The following is a 20,986-nucleotide window of genomic DNA, read 5'->3' as shown; positions in this document are numbered from 1 at the left end:
GCCTGCAGTTGATCACGATTCACTTTGAAAGCCCGTCGGTCGCAGATTTGCTCATACGCGCGGGCTGTTCTGTTCTCAAGTTTAGTTTAGTGAAGAGCTCTGCAATGGCTCGCGACATTCGCGTCTTGGTTGTTAACATTAGCTGTAGCTTTAGTCGCGGCTGGTTGCTTTGCATTTATGTGGGAGGCTTGAACTGCTTCTTTGCTCAGCAAAGTCCTTCCTACAAAGGTCTCTCACTCTGCCTTTATCAATATTTTTTTTTAATTTGCCATTCATCGGACCAACAACTCTCACAAGCTCCTCCATTTTCACGACTTCTCTCTGCTCCTGAACTTGCCCTTTCACCTACAGGAGGAGCCTTTCAGGTTATGCCAAACACAATGACAGCCAATCAGTGTCCACATCAGGGTGTGACCATTTTTTTTTACACCCGCAACAACTCAAGCATAATCCCCACGCATCAAAACAGATATCATCATGATCCAGAAACAGCAAAGATAGAGATTAAAACATAGATTGTGATAAAAAAAAAGGCTTAACTGTGACTGTAATTAATTGATAGCAATTAATGCACTATTTTATAAAATAAAAAAATCATTATGCAAATCTGAAAAAATGTTCAATAAAAATATGCTTAAAGTCGTTTAAAAAGGTTAAAAGTTTTACATTTTTTTTGATAGGTTTTGCTGCCAATATTTTCTTATTTACTGAATAATAATACTGGCTCCAAATATCGGTTTTTGGCCTCCTCCTACTAATAATCATTACCAGCCCTGAAAAAAAAATATTGGTCTATCTCATATATACAGTATTACAGTGCCCAGCATAAATAAATGCACACCAACAGATTTGTAAGAACAGAAAATAAAATTGCATTCGACTACACTGTGATGTTGATTTGAATTCAGTTAATTGTTCAGCCCTAGTGTAAATCCAACCAAAGTGCAAAAATGTTTGCTACTTGCTGTAAAGGGGCTGCATAAAGTATGGGGGCATGAAAACTATTAGTTGTGCGTCGAATCCCAAGAAAATGAAGTAAATAATTATCTGAGGGGCGCTGTGAGTGCCTGACTCATAATAAACACGCAGAAACACACACACAGCAACAGCAGCAGCGGGATGGAGGCCAGATTCATAAATGTTATGCTCTTTCAGAAGGATAAAGATCAGAGCATGAAAAATAAACATTTTAGATCAAAAAGCGACCTCTCTGTGTTGTTGTTGTTGTTGTTGTGGGTATGCTACTAAAAAGCGTTTATGCTCTATTTTTGCTGCTGTAGACTGCACAGCAATCACATTCAAATGTCGTGGATTATTATAGTTTTACCTATTATAAGTAATAACAATTTTGGCCTAACTTGATAAGAGTTTGCTGAAAATAAACTTTTTTGACATTTCAACCCAAGGTCTTTGATATATATAATTAACTTTAACATTTTTATGAGAGCTTGCATTCTAAATTTTATCGCAGGGATCCAAACTTTTTCCACCAAACATTTATTTATTCACAAACTACACACGGTATATTGTTTATTTCAGATCACTTCTGTGCATGCAGCAGAGGCTCAACTCCCACTCAGTGACAATGTGAATGTGAGAGTCAATAGTTGTCTCTCTATAAAGAATATTTGCCCTCTAAATAACTGGCGAGCAGTGGAGGACATTTGCCCCAAATCTAAGCTGGGATAGGCTCTAGCTCACTGTAACCCTGAACAAAATAAGCGATGTGAAAAATAATGGATGGATATTTGTTATAACCCTGTACAGGATAAGCGGTGTGGAAGATGACACGTGACACATATTTGGTATATTAAAAAAAAAAAAAACGCAAAAAACAAAAAACAGCCTAAATCACAGCTTTCTAGGTCATACGACACAAGGCTAACTCTGGGCAACTTAAGGCCCTGATACACCAAAAAGGAGGAATACACCAAAAAAGAGGAATACGCCGCAACGACAGACCATTGAAGTACCTTCTGCGCATGCATAAGATGTAATACCCTTCCATACCATCGGCGGCGGTAGTCACCATTTCTCATGGTTAGAAAACTCCAACCGGAAAACTGTTAGCCGGGGACGGATTATAAAAACGTAAACAATGCATTCAAGCTCTATTCTTCGCACATGAGAAACTCCCACACGAAGTAAACCCTCACGTGCTCTTAATATATTTCATTTTTGATAATACACTTTCAATGCATGCATATCCTAAACCAACTACAAAGCGTTTGAAGCAAACAACAAAATAACCACATATTGTAATTTTTTTTTCCAGTGCTAAGAGCTCTTTTGCATAAAAAAATACCATTCAAAGATGGCACGTCTGCCATATAGTGATGTTACAACTTAAAACTACAGTCGACCCCTGTATAATCCCAGTTCAGCACCCGCGGATCCTCATATTCTTGGCTTTTTTCCCTACATTTCTTTGTATTTCAGATTTTTCCCTATTTTTATTTTTCAGGGGTTTTCCTCCCCATTTCCCCATTTTATATGGAAAATAAAGTGTATTGAATGGTTATTAGTGGTTTTGTACGAACTTATTGGGTTTGTTCAAAATGTATCTTTTTCGGGTTTTTTTTCAATTAATGAAGAAGCCAATCAGAGTGTGGTCGAGGGCTGCCACTTCCTTGTCGCTGATAAGGGAAGGATGGATGGATGGTTGTGGCAATAGTTGAGTTAGGAGCCTTGTAGTCATCTGCTTAACCATCCGATCCCCTTGGCCAGTACTTGATGTTCAAGCTTCTTTTTTTTTTGTTTGTTTTTCAAATGCATAGAAGCTACCAGTCCATGGTGTACCATGCCTTTTGTCAATAGTCAGCTGGGAGAGGCTCCAGCTCAACGGCAACCCTAAATATCATAACACAGATGGATGCACTCTCTATCTTCACTATACAATAGTCTTTGCCGTATGTCCCGTTGTCAGAGATGCTGAGTGCCGCCACAGTGGTCATTGTGATGTGCATCGCCGCCCTGGTGGTGGTGGTGGTTTTGGGCATCTACCGTATCCATCTAACCCACCAGCAAGAAGTCAAGCTGTCTGAGATGACCAAAGACGAAGGCGGGACTTGGGACGACTCAGCCCTCTCCATAACCATCAACCCGATGGAGGTAAATGAAGAGGAGAAAAATGGCGGCTGCTAAAGCTTGGAGCAAAATACATGTAGTAAATGCAGTACGTGCCATTCAGATGAAATGAAAATGTACACTTGTTGTGCTTTTTACATTAGTGTTTGAAAGAGAAAAGTTAAATTATTTTTAGACCTTCTTTGTTGTCATTTAGTGTCTGATTCTGTCAGAATCTGCAGGATCCCCAGGCGGCGGTAGAGGAGGTGAGCGAGGAAGACGATGAAGATGAGGAAGATGAGGACGATATCACTAGTGCAGAATCAGATGACAGCGAGGAAGAAGTGGACGTCCAACTACCCCGGATGCAGGGAAGAAATCGCCTGAACTGGGAAAAAACAACAATATCTTACTGAAACTCTCAGTCACAAACATTCACATGATTTGTATGTCTGTAATAAAACATGACGATGGCTGACCCACACACCAACAATCAGGTAGTCATACACTTTCTGCCATTGAAAAATGATGCAATATCTCCCCCTACTGGATTTGATAAAACTCAAACGCCCAGCACATTGTAAGAAAAAAAAAGAAAAAAAGAAAAAAAAAAACTAAAGCCACACAGCATTTCAGAAAATATTTATACAAGCAGTAAAACGTATTTACTGTTAATAGCAAGGGTAAATATTTTTCAATCCAGTGATCACACAATCTAGTTAAGTTTGATGAAACGCATTCTGCAAAGATTTCTGACACACACAAAAAAATGAACAACAATCGTCAAGACACAAGTTGCCCAAATTGATATTATTACTGTATTTGGGTGAGTACACGATGTGTAATGCATCCATCTCCATCCCTTGTGGCAAAGTCAGGTGATATTACTGAAATAGCATATTTTCAATGGAACTCTAAAAGTAACAAAATAAGATGGGAAAAGAAAAAGTGCGGTATCCAGATATCATGTTAAACTCAACAAGGGATTCGAGTTTTGTGTTTTGGGAATAAACAGAGAATTGCCCTTGTACATTTTTATACACTACCTTGTAAATAGAGAGTACAGTAAGTGGACCCCCACCTAACTGTTGCCATTCTTAACCACAGTCTTACACACCAGAGACCTTCCTCTCCACTTGTACACAACAAATGTCATCTTGCTTCATTTTCCATGTTCACACTTCAGAATCTTTATTATGCAGAATTAGTCGGTGGCGCCGGATTCCCTTTATGTAGAGAATGTTTCAGCTCAGTGTTTGTTGGGTTTGTTTGTTTGAGTGTTTGGCTGTGTCACTATCTCCATGGATACCAGAAGAGTACACTAGGTCCACTAGGCAAGTTGTACATATTTTCAAAAAGAAAGCAGCCTTATGAGTGTAACTGTGCAGCATCATGGCTCCTGGGTAAAACAATGGATTTAACAAATGTCAGCTTTTTTCAGTGGTGTCCTGCATGCCAACATAAATCAAAGCAAGCAGGCAGCAAGCGGAGGCCATGAGCCCTCAACTACCCCCCCGCGGACCATCCACGATCGTATCCATATTTACCGCCATTGAGAGTCATGTGGTGTTAACCATCAAGGAACAAGACTTCTCGCTGTGGCTTGCTAGCCAGTCAAGCACTAGAACTGGGCGATTCGATACCAAAATACCGATATTCCGATCCAGAGTGCTCCATTTTAAGCACCGATCCTCAAACAAAAGTATTGATATTTGCAATTAATTCATAAATATAACATATTTATTAATCTATAATTTAGAAGGTTGTATTGTCATCTAATCAGAATTTTCGCTATGTGTTGCCAAGGGCAAAGAGCTTTCTGCCTTGGCAGAAACAGTCTGCTGGCTCTGGTCCTGCCCACCAAAACTTTGTAACCGCATTTGATTGGATGAAGAACGATCAGGGTGACGGCCCACGTCTAGTAGGCATGCCACTTTTGGCAAGATGACATGAAAGTAGTAACAAAATAGTTTTAAGTAGTTTGGCTCATCTGATGATGTGTGCGCTCCCACTGGCGTGAGCGCGGTAGCAACACACATGGTTTTATTCCCGGATTTGTGAGAAAAAAAAAAAAAAAAAAGTCCCTTCCGGTATCGATATCGGAGCGGGAACACAATATTTGGTCCAGTATTACTTGGTATCGGATCAAAAGCACAACCGCTAGTACCGCTCATTACTACCCAGCATACCTAATAGATTTCTGCACTGAAATGTCGATCAACCAATAGGTGAATAGTTCAACCAATAACACACTTAAGTCCGCCCCTCATTTGAATAGCATTTCCTTCTGCATTTCAGGACCAAAACCGCCAAAATCAAAAATAAATAAATAAAAGTGAATATTAAAGGGAAAAAAAAAAAATATATATATATATATATATATATATATATATATATATATATATATATATATATATATATATATGGAATAAGTAAAATAAAATAATAAAAATACAATAATTCAATATTAAAAATATAATTGAAAAAAATAACAACAAAAATATATACTACAAATATATATATATATATATATATAAATATATATATATATATATATATATATATATATATATATATATATATATATATATATATATATGGAATAAGTAAAATAAAATAATAAAAATACAATAATTCAATATTAAAAATATAATTGAAAAAAATAACAACAAAAATATATACTACAAAACAAAAGTAAAAATGCATATAAAAATTCTAAAAGATTTAAAAATGACAAATAAAAAAACAAAATAAATGTAAAATAAATTTTAAAAAACATAAATGCAATTAAATATCGATATATTTATATTTTATTTTATTTTTATTTTCAATTTTATTTATTTTTGTTTTTGTTAGTTTTGGTCCTCCATACCTTTGACGTGTTTTTTGTGTGTGTTTTTTTTTGCATTTTTCGCCTTAGCTGTAACTCACCAACACATGGAGAAGCTGATAATATTGCCCGACACAGTTTAAAGAACCCCCCAAGAATGGAGTATGTGTATACTGTAGCACTACTATATGTTCATGTGAAATACGTGTTGTTTAAAAATTTACCACATTAGTCTTGTGAGGGCATCCCTTTCACTACCTTTACTCATCTCAAACCTTTAGTAGGTTTTTCATCAAGCCCTAATGTTGACCTGATGTGTGTTTTAGAAGAGGAGAACAATGCAGTTAACATGGAAACCTTGTATATTGTGTAAAATGTTGTTTTAATTTATTTTTTCTGAACTCTTTTGTCTGTTTTGCTTTGGAATGGTCAGTCACTACAGCACTTTCTGTAAATTGACCAATAAAACCTTGTCATTTGCACATTGATGTGTTTCTATTTGTCATTAAATTCCCATCCATCCATTTTCAACATTGCTTGTCCTCATTTAGGTCGCTGGTGAGCTGGAGCCTGTCCCAACTGACGTTTAGGTGCAAGGTGGGTATTGGTTGCCATTGGGGCACAGACAAACAACCATTCACATTCTATACTCTTCAATTAACCCCAAATGCATGGCTTTTAAATGTGGGAGCAAGAGGGAAACCCCACACAAACCTGTTAAGAACATGCAAACGCTACACAAGAAAGCCAGATTCGAGATTTGATCCCTCAACCTCAGAGCTCTGATGCAGATGTGGTAACTACATCCACCTTGCTGACACCATTACATTTTCTCTCAATGTTATATTCCTATATTATGGAAAGTAAATTGCATTGCAACTGTTACCAACATCATTACCCTTCTTAAAGTGGCTAGGATAAATCACGTCTCTATATGTAGTGTAATCGCCATTTGACTCTAAATATCGCTGGCGTTGGGGCGAGACCTACCATATGTCAAATTTCATGAATTTCAGGTTTTTCTTCTTAGTCAGTCCACACGTGTGTGTGCTGTTTATTTTGCTTGACAAATCATTGATCTAGTGTTGAACATTTCTAGCTCACTTAAACGAAGTATACACGCACACACACAATACAATGCGTGTGCGTACGTGTGTGTATATACCGTATACACTAGTGTATTGTATACGCACCGTTTCGGAAAAATATACATTTAAAACAAATTATGAAATTATTAAAAAGTTATTGGTCCCATATGCCCATAAATTAATATTGGTCCCATAAGCACTGACGTAACCGTTTTCCCCCCACTGCTTCTTTTTTGACTGTAAAGTAAAATGTAAGTCATACGCACCTATATTATTTTGTAATTGTATAGTAATTAATATATACAGTAATTTAATACATTTTTTTAGCTGCATTTCATTTCAGATTCATCCGAGGAAACCACTCATTCACCAACTGTGAAATTATTTTGTGGAATATGTGTGATTTAACCATCAATCGTCATCGTAGATTTAGACGTCACCCTATCCAACTGACGGTTGCAATAATTATAAATTACCACAAGATGGCAGCAGTATCTTATTACAAATTGTGTGTACGGCAGCCTCGCTGCTTGGTACTTAGGTACCTTGTTGCTTTTTTATTATCCCAACACAAATTGTGGATGTCAATAGTAGCCTACTGTAACTTTTACAGACTTTCAGAATGTCATAAAAGTTCTTCTTGTGATCATCAGGATTCAATTATGTAGCATTGTTTTATTGAACACACATTACAATAGTTTGATACATTTGTAATCGTAGCTTATGAAATTAAATAGACCACCACCAAATGTCGAACACCATTCGTGGTTGCTTTGGCAAGGCCAAGGAAAGCCACAGTGAATGAACTTTAATCACACATATTTTGTTCTCTGTTGTGGTGGCCCTGAGACGGTGATCCCTCATTTAGTACAACCAGTTCATACAAAGAAAATCTGGGCCTTTACTAGCGTTAAAGTACTTGAACTCTTTCCTTTTAAAATATAAACACAAAGAACCACAGGAAGTATGTATTACTGTCCTAAGGCGACAGGTACAGTCATATAGTTGTGCGAAAGTGCGTCATGACATTTAGAGAGCACACATTGTAAGAAGGTGTAAGTTTAGCCACGTTTATTCTTATTCACATTTAAAAGATGCTTGTGTCCTAAAGGTTTCCCCATCCCGGTGAGAACCTGGCTTGCATACATATCTCAAAATGTGTTAAAAAAAAAAAAATCTCAAAAGTAATTTAGCATTTAAAATTTAACAGTGTAATTGGTAGAAAAGCAGCATTTAAAACTCTGAAGGGAACACTTAAAAAAACGATTGCGTCAGGTGCTTTTTTTGTGTTTCTAAATTAATGTCTTAAAAGCGGGCACTTTCGCTGGCAAAGTCAAAGGCCATCGAATCAGTGATCAAAGTGCGACATGGGGAACAAACACGTGTTTGCCTACATGTGATTGCAGCTGTGATCCATTAATTGTAATCCAAGTGAACTATAGTGTGGACACAACTCAATAGACAACCAAAAATCCTCAGAGAATGAGCTTTTTCAGCATGGTTGACCATCTTCTCACTCACTATTGCCCAATCTTTATTTCATGCAGCTTGTTATTCATGTTTTACTAGAAATATCAATAACACGTTTCCCAGCATGCATGCTTCCAGAGGCTATGCAGAACGTACAGTGCCTTTTCAAGGTTTTGACACATTGTAAAACTGTATGCTAAAACGACAGCAATTAAGGCCTTGATGTGCATTTAACTCATTTGCTTGCATCTGTGATGAGAAAGAGAGTCATTTCTTCTAAAAATCGATCGCATTGATAAACTCATATAATCCGGGAAGTGACAGAGATTAAAAACATCGTATCATATTCATTCTTAAATTCTAGTCACTGGCAACGTCCTTGTGGACATATTCAGCAGAAATCTTGTGTTTTAATCAAATTCAGTTTGGAGTGTCGCCGTGACAACAACAGGTGTACCTCCCACATCTGAGTGAGTGTATTATCACTGGTACTGGAGGTAGTTCTTGAGAGCCTGAGGCAGCGGGAGCATGTCGACGTGATGGAGGCGCTCCCTACCCAGGGCCAGGCGAGCTACTCTTCTGCAGAGATCCATGAGGGGGAGGGGTTCTGCTGTAAAGGAGAAAATGGTTAGGATATAGTTGTGAACCAAAAACAGGAACAAAGCAAACATCGTCTCATCGTATATATTAGGACCCGATTGATTAAATGGATGGCTGATTATATTGGCTGACATCAGGCCTATTCGAAATAAATAAAATGAATGCTGTTCAGTAGGTATGGGCGGGGAGTAAAGGACATGCATATCTGACAGAACGTTACACTGTGTGAATTCCATCATTCTCCATCCCTTTGCTCAAGAGATTGTTGAATGTTGTGGTACTCCATTGGGCCATATTGGAGTGCTTGGTACCTGAGCACCAACCACTTAGCACTCAAATAAAAAAAATAAAAAAAGTAATTTATTCAGTTGAAAAACTGGCACAAATGCCCAAGTAGAAAATTACCTCTGAAGAGTGAACAATGGCCGTCATGTTACATTCGAGGATCGCGTAGACACCACATCTTATTAGCTCTTCACTTCGCAAAATACAAAACGCCTTCAGTTGACCTAAAGAATACACCGTAAGTAATAGTGCAGGCAACTCGTGTGAAAAAAAAAGATCAATTAATTTGATTGTATGAGTGTTACCAATAAAACTGGATACCACGCTCGAAACTTAACTTACTCGGTCGAAAATGTTAACATCATATTTTACATTGAACTACCTATTCAACTAACGAAAGTAGCTACGATGGAAGTATACAGAATGTTACAATAGTGAATCAACTGAGGTACCTCGTGGACAAAGAAGGGAACACACGTACAATATTCCTTTTCTGCCAACAGATTTCTTCACATTATGGTCAGTGTTGGACTCTATTAAAACGGTATTGTGTTGCTATTACATTCTGCCAGTTTATTGGTAACAACTGTTTTTCATAGTGATGCATGTTACGGGTATAAAGACATGTCTAGTTGAAATGGCCACTTCAAATCTGAGTACAACGCACCAATAATATTTTTTTTATTTTTTTGTGTGCGTTTGGCATTGACTATATCGCCTATCAAATTAGAGTAAAACAGTATAACTTCAACACCCCCTCTACCCTTGCTAATTAATAGATTATCAGAATTGTTTTCTGCCAAATACTGGAATCGGCATCATCTTAAAGGAAAAAATCCATATCGCCGGGCCCTGGTATATATTTGTATTGTATTCAAACAGGGAATTATGAAGTAAATCAGGGGTGATGGCAAAGTGTAAATGGGTGGCTGTACATTTTGACCAACTGACATGCATGCGCCTTCTGTGTCATAGAAGAGAATCTTGGGCACATTCGGTGAAAATAGTTAACTTATCAAGTGGCTTCACTGTCTTATTAGGCTAACTTCCAAAGGGTACAACAATTCTAGATGCTCGATACTTGATGACACAAACAGCTGCTCCATAAATACTCTATTCGATTTGCACCATGTGACTGCCTAAACAGAGTCCTTATAAAATCTATGGCTGTGACATGTCAGACTTTTGGCACACTTGGACCTCTGTGGAACTTGGCAGATTTCAAGTCTCCAAAGATGGATGATATATTCTGTTTGGCTTAATAGACCCTATCAATCAACACAGCCCACGCATATTTATACTATTCCTCCCAACAACGCATTGCCATGAAACACTGCCCTAGGAGCTCAGTCAATTCATTGTGCATTCTTTGCATTTGTGCTTATGCTGCATGGGTTTCATATTCAAACGTGTGGCATGATGCCTTCAGGTCAAAAGTGTTAAAGAATGAAGCTTATGTGATGTAAGCATTTGTAAACTTAGAGGCTGAATCAAAAAACAGATGCAATAGGCACAGAAGACAGAAGCACCCGCATGATTAGGTCCACCAGTCTTGACGCATTACCAAGTCACAATTTATCGTGCATTACGTTGCGACATTAGCAAAAATTAACACACAGATAATGCTGTAAACAGTAAATCACACCGACTGTGCCATGGAATTAGGGTTGGGTACGTAATTTGGCTATCATGCAAAGATGGTCATTTCATTTTGTGGTCAGTGGACAGGTTATTCATGGAGCTGCAGAGCCTCTCGCCATGAAGTTTACTATAAAAAAAAAAAAGAAAAAAAAAAAAGGTAGACAGTTAAATCCCATAAGTTTAAAATAACATTTTAAAAATAAGATAGAAAGTTAAGTGTTAAGTAAACGTTAAGAGAAGAAGCAGCATCACTGCTGAGTATACAACAGAATTACCGGTATGTCACAAATGCCAAACCAATCTTAATTCCATCCACTAATATCAGACGCATCACGAGACAATTGTTGCACAGAAAGGCAAATTACCCTCTCCTACCATCAATTTGATGATAGGGATTCTGTGTAGCTACATGAACCCTAAAACTTAATTCATGGATCATTAATTCTTTGGATTTTAAAGAGAAACGGAAAAAAAACGAATAATTGGTGTCAAAATCATATCAAACAGCTAATCCAAGGTTATAACAAATGATCATGCAAATTCCAAAACAACTTCTCCATAACAACAACCAAGGGTATTAACAAACAAGAAAAACTCACAAAAGCTTGTGGAATGTTCCCTTTCTGTGGTCGGTTTCCTTCAGTTGAAGTTAGTCAACTCAGCATATAGTCATTAGCTGAAGTGCCACAAGGCTTGTCGTCATGGAAATTGTTAATACTGCATAACAACTATGACAAATTGGGCTGCAGTGGACTGCAGGGACGCTGGAGAGCAGTCAATAGTGTTTCCCATTTTGACATGATGGTCTGTTTATTATATTACATCACTGTGTCACTGTGTACTAGCTTAACTACATCTTTTGTTGTGCTGACAAAAGAAACCACAACAACCACGAACGAGACAAGACGTATTTCATCTTGATGTCCAGCAATGGGAAAACTTTCCTGAGGGTGCTTTCATATGAGAGCGTCTCCCTAAAGTTAGAGGAATAACATGCACCGGGAAAAATTCATAATTCAACATTAGCTGGCCCGCAAACACACAGGTGCCTAGCGAAAGTCAGACAAGGTTGGTACTGTTTTGTATAACACATATACATGCATATATACACATATACTATATACATATACACACACACACTGTCAAGCGATTACAATGTTTTAACTAATTAATCGCAAAACTTTCCATAATTAATAGCGATTAATCGTATTTTTTAACTCAATTTTTTTAATGAAGCTTGGGACTGATATTTACTTGGGTAAAATCTTGGAATTAAATGTGGAATTTTTGGAAGTATATTTATATTCAAAGTTCTAATAGCTTTCTTTGAACCTTGAATACGGTTCTTTTTCTGTGAAATACAACTGTTGAACGATACACCAAAGATGTACAACTAATATGGTATTTGAATTGGAGTTGCATAGTGAGCAAATTATTTGAGGTTTCTCCAATGAGCCGCCGAGCAACTTTTCAAAGTAAAACTATGTAAAATTCTGTCTTTGTGCTAGTGACTCTCCTCTACGTTTGGTTGCAAAGTAAGCAGAGGTCAGCTGTCACAGGAAGTACATACAACTGACCAACAAATCAGTTTTATGACTTTCAGTATTTGGGTGAATTTGCTTGAAAACAATTTAATTCATTGTTATATTACTTTATAGATTACTATAAACAGTGAATATAAAAAGTCTGACCTGTTCAAATGCCAGATTTTTGTCATTTAAGCAAAATGAGATCAAGATAATTTCACGTTTTTCTACCATGAATGCCACCTATACATTTTATAACATTTTTTTCCTTTGAGATGGGAAGTAATAAGAAGGGAAATGTGATTCAATGAATCAATTTGTGCTGATTGAAAACCTAAAAAAAAAAAAAAATAGAGCATGAAGAGCAATGCAAAAATAATCCCATGGCAACCATCTTTAAAGTATGCGTAGCAGTCAAAAAGTAATGAGCCCCATTCAATTTACCTGATTTATAGCTCACAGTTTTCCCAAAAATTTCAGCAATGTGTAGTTAAAATACTCATTTAAATATAACCTGTTTTCTTTTCTTTTTAACGGCTCCGCTGGAACCCAGGTCTCATTTGTCACTATACTTTATTTGTGACACTCAAGCTCCGAACAATTTTCAAAATGCGCTTGCTTGTGAGCATCCGTAAATTGTCTTGCAACACACCTGCCACATACCTTCGCAAAGCCTAGCTCCCTCACAATATTTGCAGCGCTTGCAAGGCTTATTCCAAGAATTTCAGCAACAAAATCAGTGGTGATTCTGCGACCTTCCTCAAATCTGGCACTGTTTCCAGGATTAACCGCTGAAGATGGCCTTCCACTCTGTCTGTCCCGAAGGTCGCTTTAACTTGGATCTTCTTCACAACTTTGATCCTGGATAGTACTTTTTGACAGTGCTGCCGCATCCCCATAAACCTTTTCCAATAGTTTGAAAATCTTTGTTGGCGGTTCCCCTTCCAAACCAAGGAGGAATTAAATCACAGCTCTTCGCTTCTGATGGACAGCCAATGAGGATATAATTTCCAAAATGGCAGACAGGAAATGAATGCGATTAAACAAAATGTTTTAACAGTTTATATTTGAGTATTTTAACTATACAATGTTGAAATTTCTGAAAAAAATATGAACTATAAATCAGCCCCTGCCCCTCGTGGAAAGCTCGTCTTTGTAGCTCTGTGTTTGTGTCAGAGATGAACTTACGATCTAGTCCGTTGATGTAGCGAATAGTCACTTCACAGTGTCCCCACACAGCACTGACGATGGGATACAGTCTCTTGCCTTTTAACCCTCGAAATGCTACTCCCAGATACTGTCCATCTACCATGAAGCTCAATGAGCCCTCATCCATATCAAGTATTACTGCCAGGGAGTCTGGGAGCACAAAGGACTCATCTGGCTCAAGAAAGCAGGGGTATGTGGGTGTTGTCGAAGAAACGGGCTGATTCTTTCCATCGTGGCACAGTCTGTTTCGACCCAGGTCCCAGCCCCAGGACTCCGAATCTGATCCCACTAAAGCAGTGTAACCCACTGAGTGTAAAGGTGCTTCAACTGTGGCGACTCCTACGACAGCATGGGTGCCTCTCTGTCTTGCTGGCCAGTGAATACTCCAAACATGGAGGCCCCTAGTGTAGCCCACTTTGCCTCGGATACAGTCTGTGCTCTGTGCTACTGGGTGCCGGTGGAATGTCAGCTTCTCATCTTCTTTAACAAAGACATTGAGAGACCGATCATCAGGATTCCAGGCGTGGCGTAGCTGAGTCTCAGGACCGGCTGGGGGCATGTCGAGCAGTAAATCCAGTCTCGGTGGCTGGCAGAAATCTGCACCTCTCAGTTCTCGTTGCACAGGCCTGTATGAAGGCTCCCCGTGGACATCCACTGACTTAATGCTTGCTGCAATCTTCTGGCCCATAGTGAGGTGGTTGTAAGGGACAGGGACGAGAGGGGAGGGGGTTGATTGAATGGACGAAGGATCTTAACAAGTGGTAAATCCTGACGTTAACTCATTGGCACAGATGTAGATGAACACACTCACTCTTCTACCAGGGAGAATTTGACTCCTGAAACACAGACAGCACATTTCTTACACATGGTGAACTGATCATTTGCAATCAATAAAAAACAAAAATGGATGGTGAATTTCTAAATTCCAGATAAGCACTTTTAAGCTATTTACCCACTTGCACATATAAAACAGCAAATGTGCATCATCAAAATGTACATTGCCTATAATAGAATACAAACACAAATCGCAGCACACCCTCAAAAAATTCCACATTAACAATTTACATGCATGCACACAAACATTTTTTTTCCAATGTCAAAGATGCTCTGGCCCAGCTGTGCTGCTCAATCCCCTGCAGTTTCTTTAGGGAATCTGTACGACTCTTCCTGAGAAAGTATGCATAAGGGCAGCCCAAAACAAATTATACTTAAGTTACTGTTAATGTTTCTTATCTATACTGGGATGGTAAATTAATTAAAATCTACTTATCACCAAATGTAACAAAATTACATTCAATTCTGTTCAACAACAAGATTAGCAAGAGATAGTGATCCACTCAGTGTGAAATGTGGTGGATATCCTCATGCTACTTATGCATGAAATCATGTACATTTTTTTGGAGAAACACTTAAACTCTCAGCTCAGGGGGACCAATGGAGGATTTTTAATAAAGGGACAAATGATTGTCATGTTAAAATTCCTTCCATATTTTCAGTGTTTATTTTATTATTTCTCGTAAATAATTCAATAGGTGATGACTCTGAAACATCCTGGGAACACTCACAAGCAAACTTCAGGGTACAAGTCCAGCAATATTTAAGACAACGGAGAAATGGGACCCTTGAGAAAATGTTGCAAGATAGAGAGCATCAGACAAAAAGAGGTTAAGAAGTGTGAAACGACAGCTTACCATGAAAGCATTTCACCGAGCAGTCAGGAGTCTCTCACACCGAAATGTGAACACACAATCACAGTTGCCAAGTAAAGAGTGGGAATACAACCCTCAGTCCAAAATAAGGTCAGTAAACAGTCAACAGCAAGACGATTGTGGGGTAGGACAGACAGCAAAGAGTGTGTGCGTGTTTGTGTGTGTCATGAGTCATTTTAAGTTCCAGCTTGTGACGCAAAGATGGGGAAAACAGCCTGGCTTCCCAGTTTACAAGAAAACAGCTGCTGGAAGCAGCCAGGCAAGGAGGAAGGGTTACAGAGGAGCACACTTTCGGTCCCAAAGAGTATACACGCAGCTATTCCATAGCTACTTCAAAATTTGGCGGCGCATCAAATGCATAACTGTAGAGTCAGGATTTATTCTCCTTTTCCCTTTAGACAGAATTCACAGATGTAAGCCATTTTTAGTTCCAAAGTACACGTTTACACAGACAATGCGGCTCAGGTAGACTAAATAATAAATTATATGTGCGGTGATGTCAGCGTAATAGCAACAATTGCTTCCAACAAAGGGACATGGACAGTGAGTCTTGGGTGTTAAACTTCACACAATGGTTACAGCCAATGTTCCATCCAAGATGGCGTGCACACATTACATTTACACTCATTCCTTCATTGCCACCGCAGTTTCACCTACAAACAGGAACCATCCCATTCCCACTTCCCAAACAGTTTCAGTAGTTTTTTTTACTGTAGTTTGAAGCATACATTGACTACGTTTACATGCAGTCAATATTCGGGTTAAAGGGACACTTGGATGATCTTAACATTGGCACTTATGTAATATGTTTGCATGTAAAAATGACATCAGTACTATAATGCCACTATTATATCCTTTTTGCAGGTCCGGCCGTGATCCTCCACCCTTGACCTGGGTACCCTTCGGGCCTCGACCCCCACCCTTATTTATGAAAATTATCACCGGCCGCCCCATTCCGCCCCCCCCAAAAAACAAAAAAAACAAAAATAAGTGCATGGCGACGCCGTGGGAGAGATGCTAACGGAAGAGGTTTATTTAAAGACCATTAGCGCTTCAAACATGCTCAAACGCGCCACTAGTACTTACCCTGCTGCGTGTGCTTACTTCCATTGCGAGCCCTGGGGTTGGTTTTGTCGTATTGTATAATTATTTGGGTCCAACAAACGACAAGTCTGCAAGCATTTAACAAGTTATTTATTTATTTTCCACACTTCCCGGCCTTCAAAATAAAAGCATACCAGCAAACCACTACACAGCAGGTTTGCTACGGCGTATTTCCGGAAGTAGGGAAGACGCCAGAAGGAGTGCATGAACTCCACCTTGATGTGCCAGCGTCATCCTTGAGTGCTGCGCGCATCTTGACCATACACGTGGACACAAGTTGTTTTGAAACAGTTACGTTCCAAGTCGGGGGGCGTCGTTTCAAAAAGATAGCGACAACAATGGATATCGTGCCAGCTACAACCATAAAGAGACCGAGATGACTAGACGATGCATTTAATTTTATTGCGAAAACGATCTGGAAGGTGGCGGCTAAGGGGGAACGTGGGTGAGTAGCTTTTTACACACGCATACGTGACATAACACCCACGCCGCTGTCAAACTAGCTTGCTTTGCAGCAGCAACGAGCTGCGTGGTGCATCCCCTCCTCTGGGGGAAACTGTATGTCATTGCAAAATGTAACATAATGGACCGATCTGCGCAGCAACAATTCCTGACGTGTGCGTGGCATGTGTTGCAGACCTGTCGCCAACTGCACTATGCGTTGGCCACGTGAATCAATGCGGCAGTTGTTGCTCGCGCCGATGCGGGAGTAGAAAGAACCCTAAAAAGAAGTCTTTCACTGAGTAGGCTGAGATTAAAATTTGGCTGCCTCGCAACAACGTCACACGTATGAGGGCCGATTAGCGGGCCGGATTAAAATCCACTCCCGGTCATGCTTAGTCCAGCCCTTTTTAAAAATTTGTCAGCTCCCACCCCCACCGCCCCAAAAATGGGCATCCGGCAGGGCCGGAGGGTCCGACCGGTCCGGCCCCGGGACGGACTGCCCAGCTCTGGTAATTACCTTACTCTGATGATTTGCACTGAGTGGAATCAGCCAGGGACGCATAGTCCGGACAGTAGCTGCTTATAGCCAGCCTCAAGCAGATTTGCAGCGACAACAATCCACCCATTTGCTCCATTTGGCGCGTATAAAACAAGTCAACTTTTTTGCATGCTAATGCTATCAATATTGCTGTCTTGGTAAAGTTCAAGAACTGTAAAAAGAATAAAAGAAAAAAGCCGCCGAGTGAACAGGACGCTGTGTGGCTCTGTGTGACATTGTATGCCCGATGCTGATTGGCTGCCGCAAGGCGAAATGGCAAAAAAGTTAATATGTTGTTTTATACGGGCCGAATGGAGCGAATAGGCGGATTTCTGGTGCTTCGCTCTGCTTCCCTCAGCTCCAAACGCATCATTCGCGCCACCCGAGCGAACTAAATTGACTCCAATTGAAACGCGCCGCCAGAATAAATAGGCTGGCGATCTACCCACGATACCTTTGCGATCAACCGGTTGGTCATGATCGACGTAATGGGCACCCCTGGTGTACTATATGTGACCTGACAGAATATTTAAAATTATCTTTTGCCTCTACATTTTTAATTATTGTTTCCAAACTTGGCACGTGCGCCAAAACTGGCCAATAAGAGACTGTAAAGACATAAGGCGTGGTCAAACGTGTCAATCAATTTGTGTGCACCCGTACACACTGTCATGCGAAATTAGTCTGCCGGTCTCAGCTGCAGCACACAACCCTGTCGTGTGGATAGTTTTCTTGGGAAAAATATTGAACACTGGTTAGCAACAAAAGTTAGAAAGATGGAACTGGGCAGCCCTCGACACAAATAAAGAGTTAACTACAACAGACCGTGTATCTCCAATAGAACAGAACAGAATAAATTCCCTGCAAATACATCATCTTTGCCTTTAACTATATAAGACAATTTCACACCGAGTGAATGCATTTGTGACTAAACTAAACTATTTCGATATGCAAACTTGTTATTTTTGTTTGGTGATTTACCATGATTTTTCTTTCGCAAAATACGTCCCTTATAACAGGTTGAAAAAACTGATCATACTCTCCTTAAGAAATGCAGATAGAAGTCTTGTAAGATGTACGTGTCATAATTCATATGTAATATGGATCGAGTAACGATGTGTACCCTCAATTATATTTATGTGGGAATGAGCTCAGCTCCTGCATGTGCGTTAACTTCATCTCTTCATTCACGAAACATGACTGTGTGCACACCATCTTTTTGACTCTAAACACCACCGCACTGGATTTAAATTTAAACAAGATGTGACTTACGGCACATCCGTAATGCATGCAGCACCCGCACTTAAATATCGGAACACACTTTCGTTTATTTTTAATGTTTTTTTGTACTTTTCAAAGACAAAGAAAACACTCAAATGACAAGATCTGCAATCGAGTTTGGAAATGACTGCGTCCTCGCCTGCACTCGTGACCCCAGTCAGTACGTTTGGAGAAATCAGCTGTTTATCCTCACATGTTTGACACAAGATAAGCCGCCGTGTAAACTGTAAAGATGAACATTTTTAAACTTACCGTAAGTAGACGCTGCCCTCCGAGGCTCCGACACAAACTAAGCAGCTCGGAGCAACAAACACCTTAAAAAACTAAAAAAAAAACAAGTTGCAACACGCCTCAGGTATAACCATAAAGTCTAGAAAACAAATGTAAAACCTGCTTGATAACACATGCCTGCTAAGCCAGATAAACGAGGCAAAGTTATCGTCTCGTCCGTGGACTTGGATTTTTGCTGCGTTATCACCGTCCAAGCGTCCATGTGTGCTTCGCCGCTGCTGATTGGATTCAGGTGCAGTTGGGATCACGAAAAGGTGACTGATGTCAAGTCAGCTAGACTAGAGTAATCGCACGTTATTCTCTCGCGATGTTTGCACATTCATTGCATTTAAATGTTTCCGCTGTAGGCTAACCGGTAGATCTCCTTGTTTTACACGTACTGTGTACGCAAGCAACTTCTTGTTTGAGTCCAACCTAACGACGGACTTTTGATACTGGGTGGAGGCTGCCTCATTAGCCCCTTCACTTAAAGGCAGGGGTAGGGAACTCCGGTTCCTCGAGGGCTAGCCTGCCTGTTTTGGATCTCTCCCTACAACATACCTGACTCACACGATCAGGATGATTTCAGACTTCTACCGAGCACGCTGATGAGCTGATCATTTGAATCAGGTGTATTGTAGTAGGGAGGGATCCAAAACAGGCAGGATTTGACTCTCAAGGAACTAGAGTTCCCTACCCCTGCTCTAAAAATAAATCTCGAACAAAAACGACACAAAAAGTATAGGTTAATTAATTACTATCTAATGAAATTACGTTTTGTTCTGCCACCAAATACGTTGCTAGCATTGATAGATAAACAACATACTAGTACATTAGATTATTTGAAGTAAATGGGTTCTGTACCAATTAAATTAAATTGGACGATTTCCCATGGCACAAATTTCAAACAGCACACAAATGAACCAACATAAAATGTTATGTCATTTATGTTATGTCAACATAACATTTTATGTTGGTTTGTTCCTGTTTGTGTTATGAATGTGTTGAGAAAGTTTGGAAATGTGTGCATTTTATTTCGTGAAACCATGACCGTGGATGGTATAATGACTTCTCAGCCATGTTGTTTGCTTGCTACAGCAGAGATGGGCACTCCAAATTGTGAAGAATTCTGAGATTTTTGTGTCATTGTGCTTTTTAGATAGTTTGAATTGAATGAATGGGCCTTTAAACACAGTAGACTATGCTAAAAGGCGTGGGCTCTGATTGGCATGCTCACTGTATGAGATAGACCTACACTACAAGCAAAGCATTGGCAAATACAATGGCATTATCCAGTAAATTAAGTTCAGCAAAATGTCGCTTTTTACTTCGACTTGATTCTGCTTTTATGATGAGTGTGTTGAGCAAGGTTACGGATATGAGGTCATCTTATTTCATTAAACCCTGACTTTGGATGGTATGACAAACAATGACTTCTCAGTTACAGAGGGTTGCAAGAAATCATGGGTGCGTGGGGCCCTTCCAAGTCAAAATGCCAGGGCCTATGTTTGATGCAGTCCAGCTTTGACCCGCCCTGATATGAACACTTAACACCTTTCACCAAATAATTCAAACGGACATATGCTAACAACTACAAAAAATATCTTTTTTAATTTGGTTCATGAAATAGGAATAATGTATCCTGAATTATTGCTCTATGCCATTCATACAGTGTATTATTGAGATGCAACTATGTCTGAAGGATATTATTACTTATGTGATATTTTGTTTGGCTTCCGTTAATGTAACTTGAATGTTACTGAAGTAGCCATGTGACTCAGAATGCAAGTGTCGACTCTGACATTCTGTGCTAAGAAATGTAAGGCAGTGGACTGGACAACTACTACCACCTGCTGGTTAAAGGCTGCATTATAAAAGTAGATCACCTTGAAGACATGGGAGCTTGCGCTCTTTCCAGTTTGTTG

The 20,986-nt window shown here is 39.4% G+C and overlaps 2 protein-coding genes across 6 annotated transcripts in view; one reads left to right on the top strand and one right to left on the bottom strand.

The window, feature by feature from the left end:
• Window positions 1-5,444, top strand: part of LOC147144756 (calsyntenin-2-like) — a 185,687-nt gene extending 180,243 nt beyond the window's left edge. For 2 of the 3 annotated variants that reach the window (XM_086035941.1, XM_086035943.1), the window contains 2 exons: window positions 2,927-3,111; window positions 3,300-5,444. In XM_086035941.1, coding sequence (XP_085892067.1) covers window positions 2,927-3,111; window positions 3,300-3,482 — 368 coding nt within the window. In that variant the 3' untranslated portion in view covers window positions 3,483-5,444. The remainder of the gene's footprint in view (window positions 1-2,926; window positions 3,112-3,299) is intronic. The other variant, XM_086035942.1, reaches the window with a different exon arrangement.
• Window positions 5,445-8,040: 2,596 nt separating this feature from the next.
• On the bottom strand, window positions 8,041-19,385 carry LOC147144755 (SPRY domain-containing SOCS box protein 4-like). 3 transcript variants are annotated; one of them, XM_086036869.1, is made up of 4 exons: window positions 19,200-19,382; window positions 19,044-19,114; window positions 13,695-14,551; window positions 8,041-9,064 (listed from the first exon to the last, which is right to left on the bottom strand). In XM_086036869.1, the coding sequence occupies exons 3-4, from the start codon at window positions 14,401-14,403 to the stop codon at window positions 8,937-8,939; spliced, it is 837 nt and encodes a 278-aa protein (XP_085892995.1). In that variant the 5' UTR covers window positions 14,404-14,551; window positions 19,044-19,114; window positions 19,200-19,382; the 3' UTR covers window positions 8,041-8,936. The 3 variants fall into 3 exon arrangements, with proteins under 3 accessions (XP_085892995.1, XP_085892996.1, XP_085892997.1); XM_086036870.1 differs by having other exon boundaries at window positions 8,041-9,061; window positions 19,044-19,385; XM_086036871.1 differs by lacking the exon at window positions 8,041-9,064 and adding an exon at window positions 10,495-11,107 and having other exon boundaries at window positions 19,044-19,385.
• Between the last annotated feature and the right edge of the window lie 1,601 nt (window positions 19,386-20,986).

The sequence above is a fragment of the Filicampus tigris genome, chromosome 7 (assembly GCF_054856515.1).
Source record: "Filicampus tigris isolate MCC_2025a chromosome 7, RoL_Ftig_1.0, whole genome shotgun sequence".
Classification (NCBI taxonomy): domain Eukaryota; kingdom Metazoa; phylum Chordata; class Actinopteri; order Syngnathiformes; family Syngnathidae; genus Filicampus; species Filicampus tigris.
The sequence above is the reverse complement of the archived record's forward strand: the minus strand, read 5'-3'. Positions and strand labels throughout refer to the sequence as shown.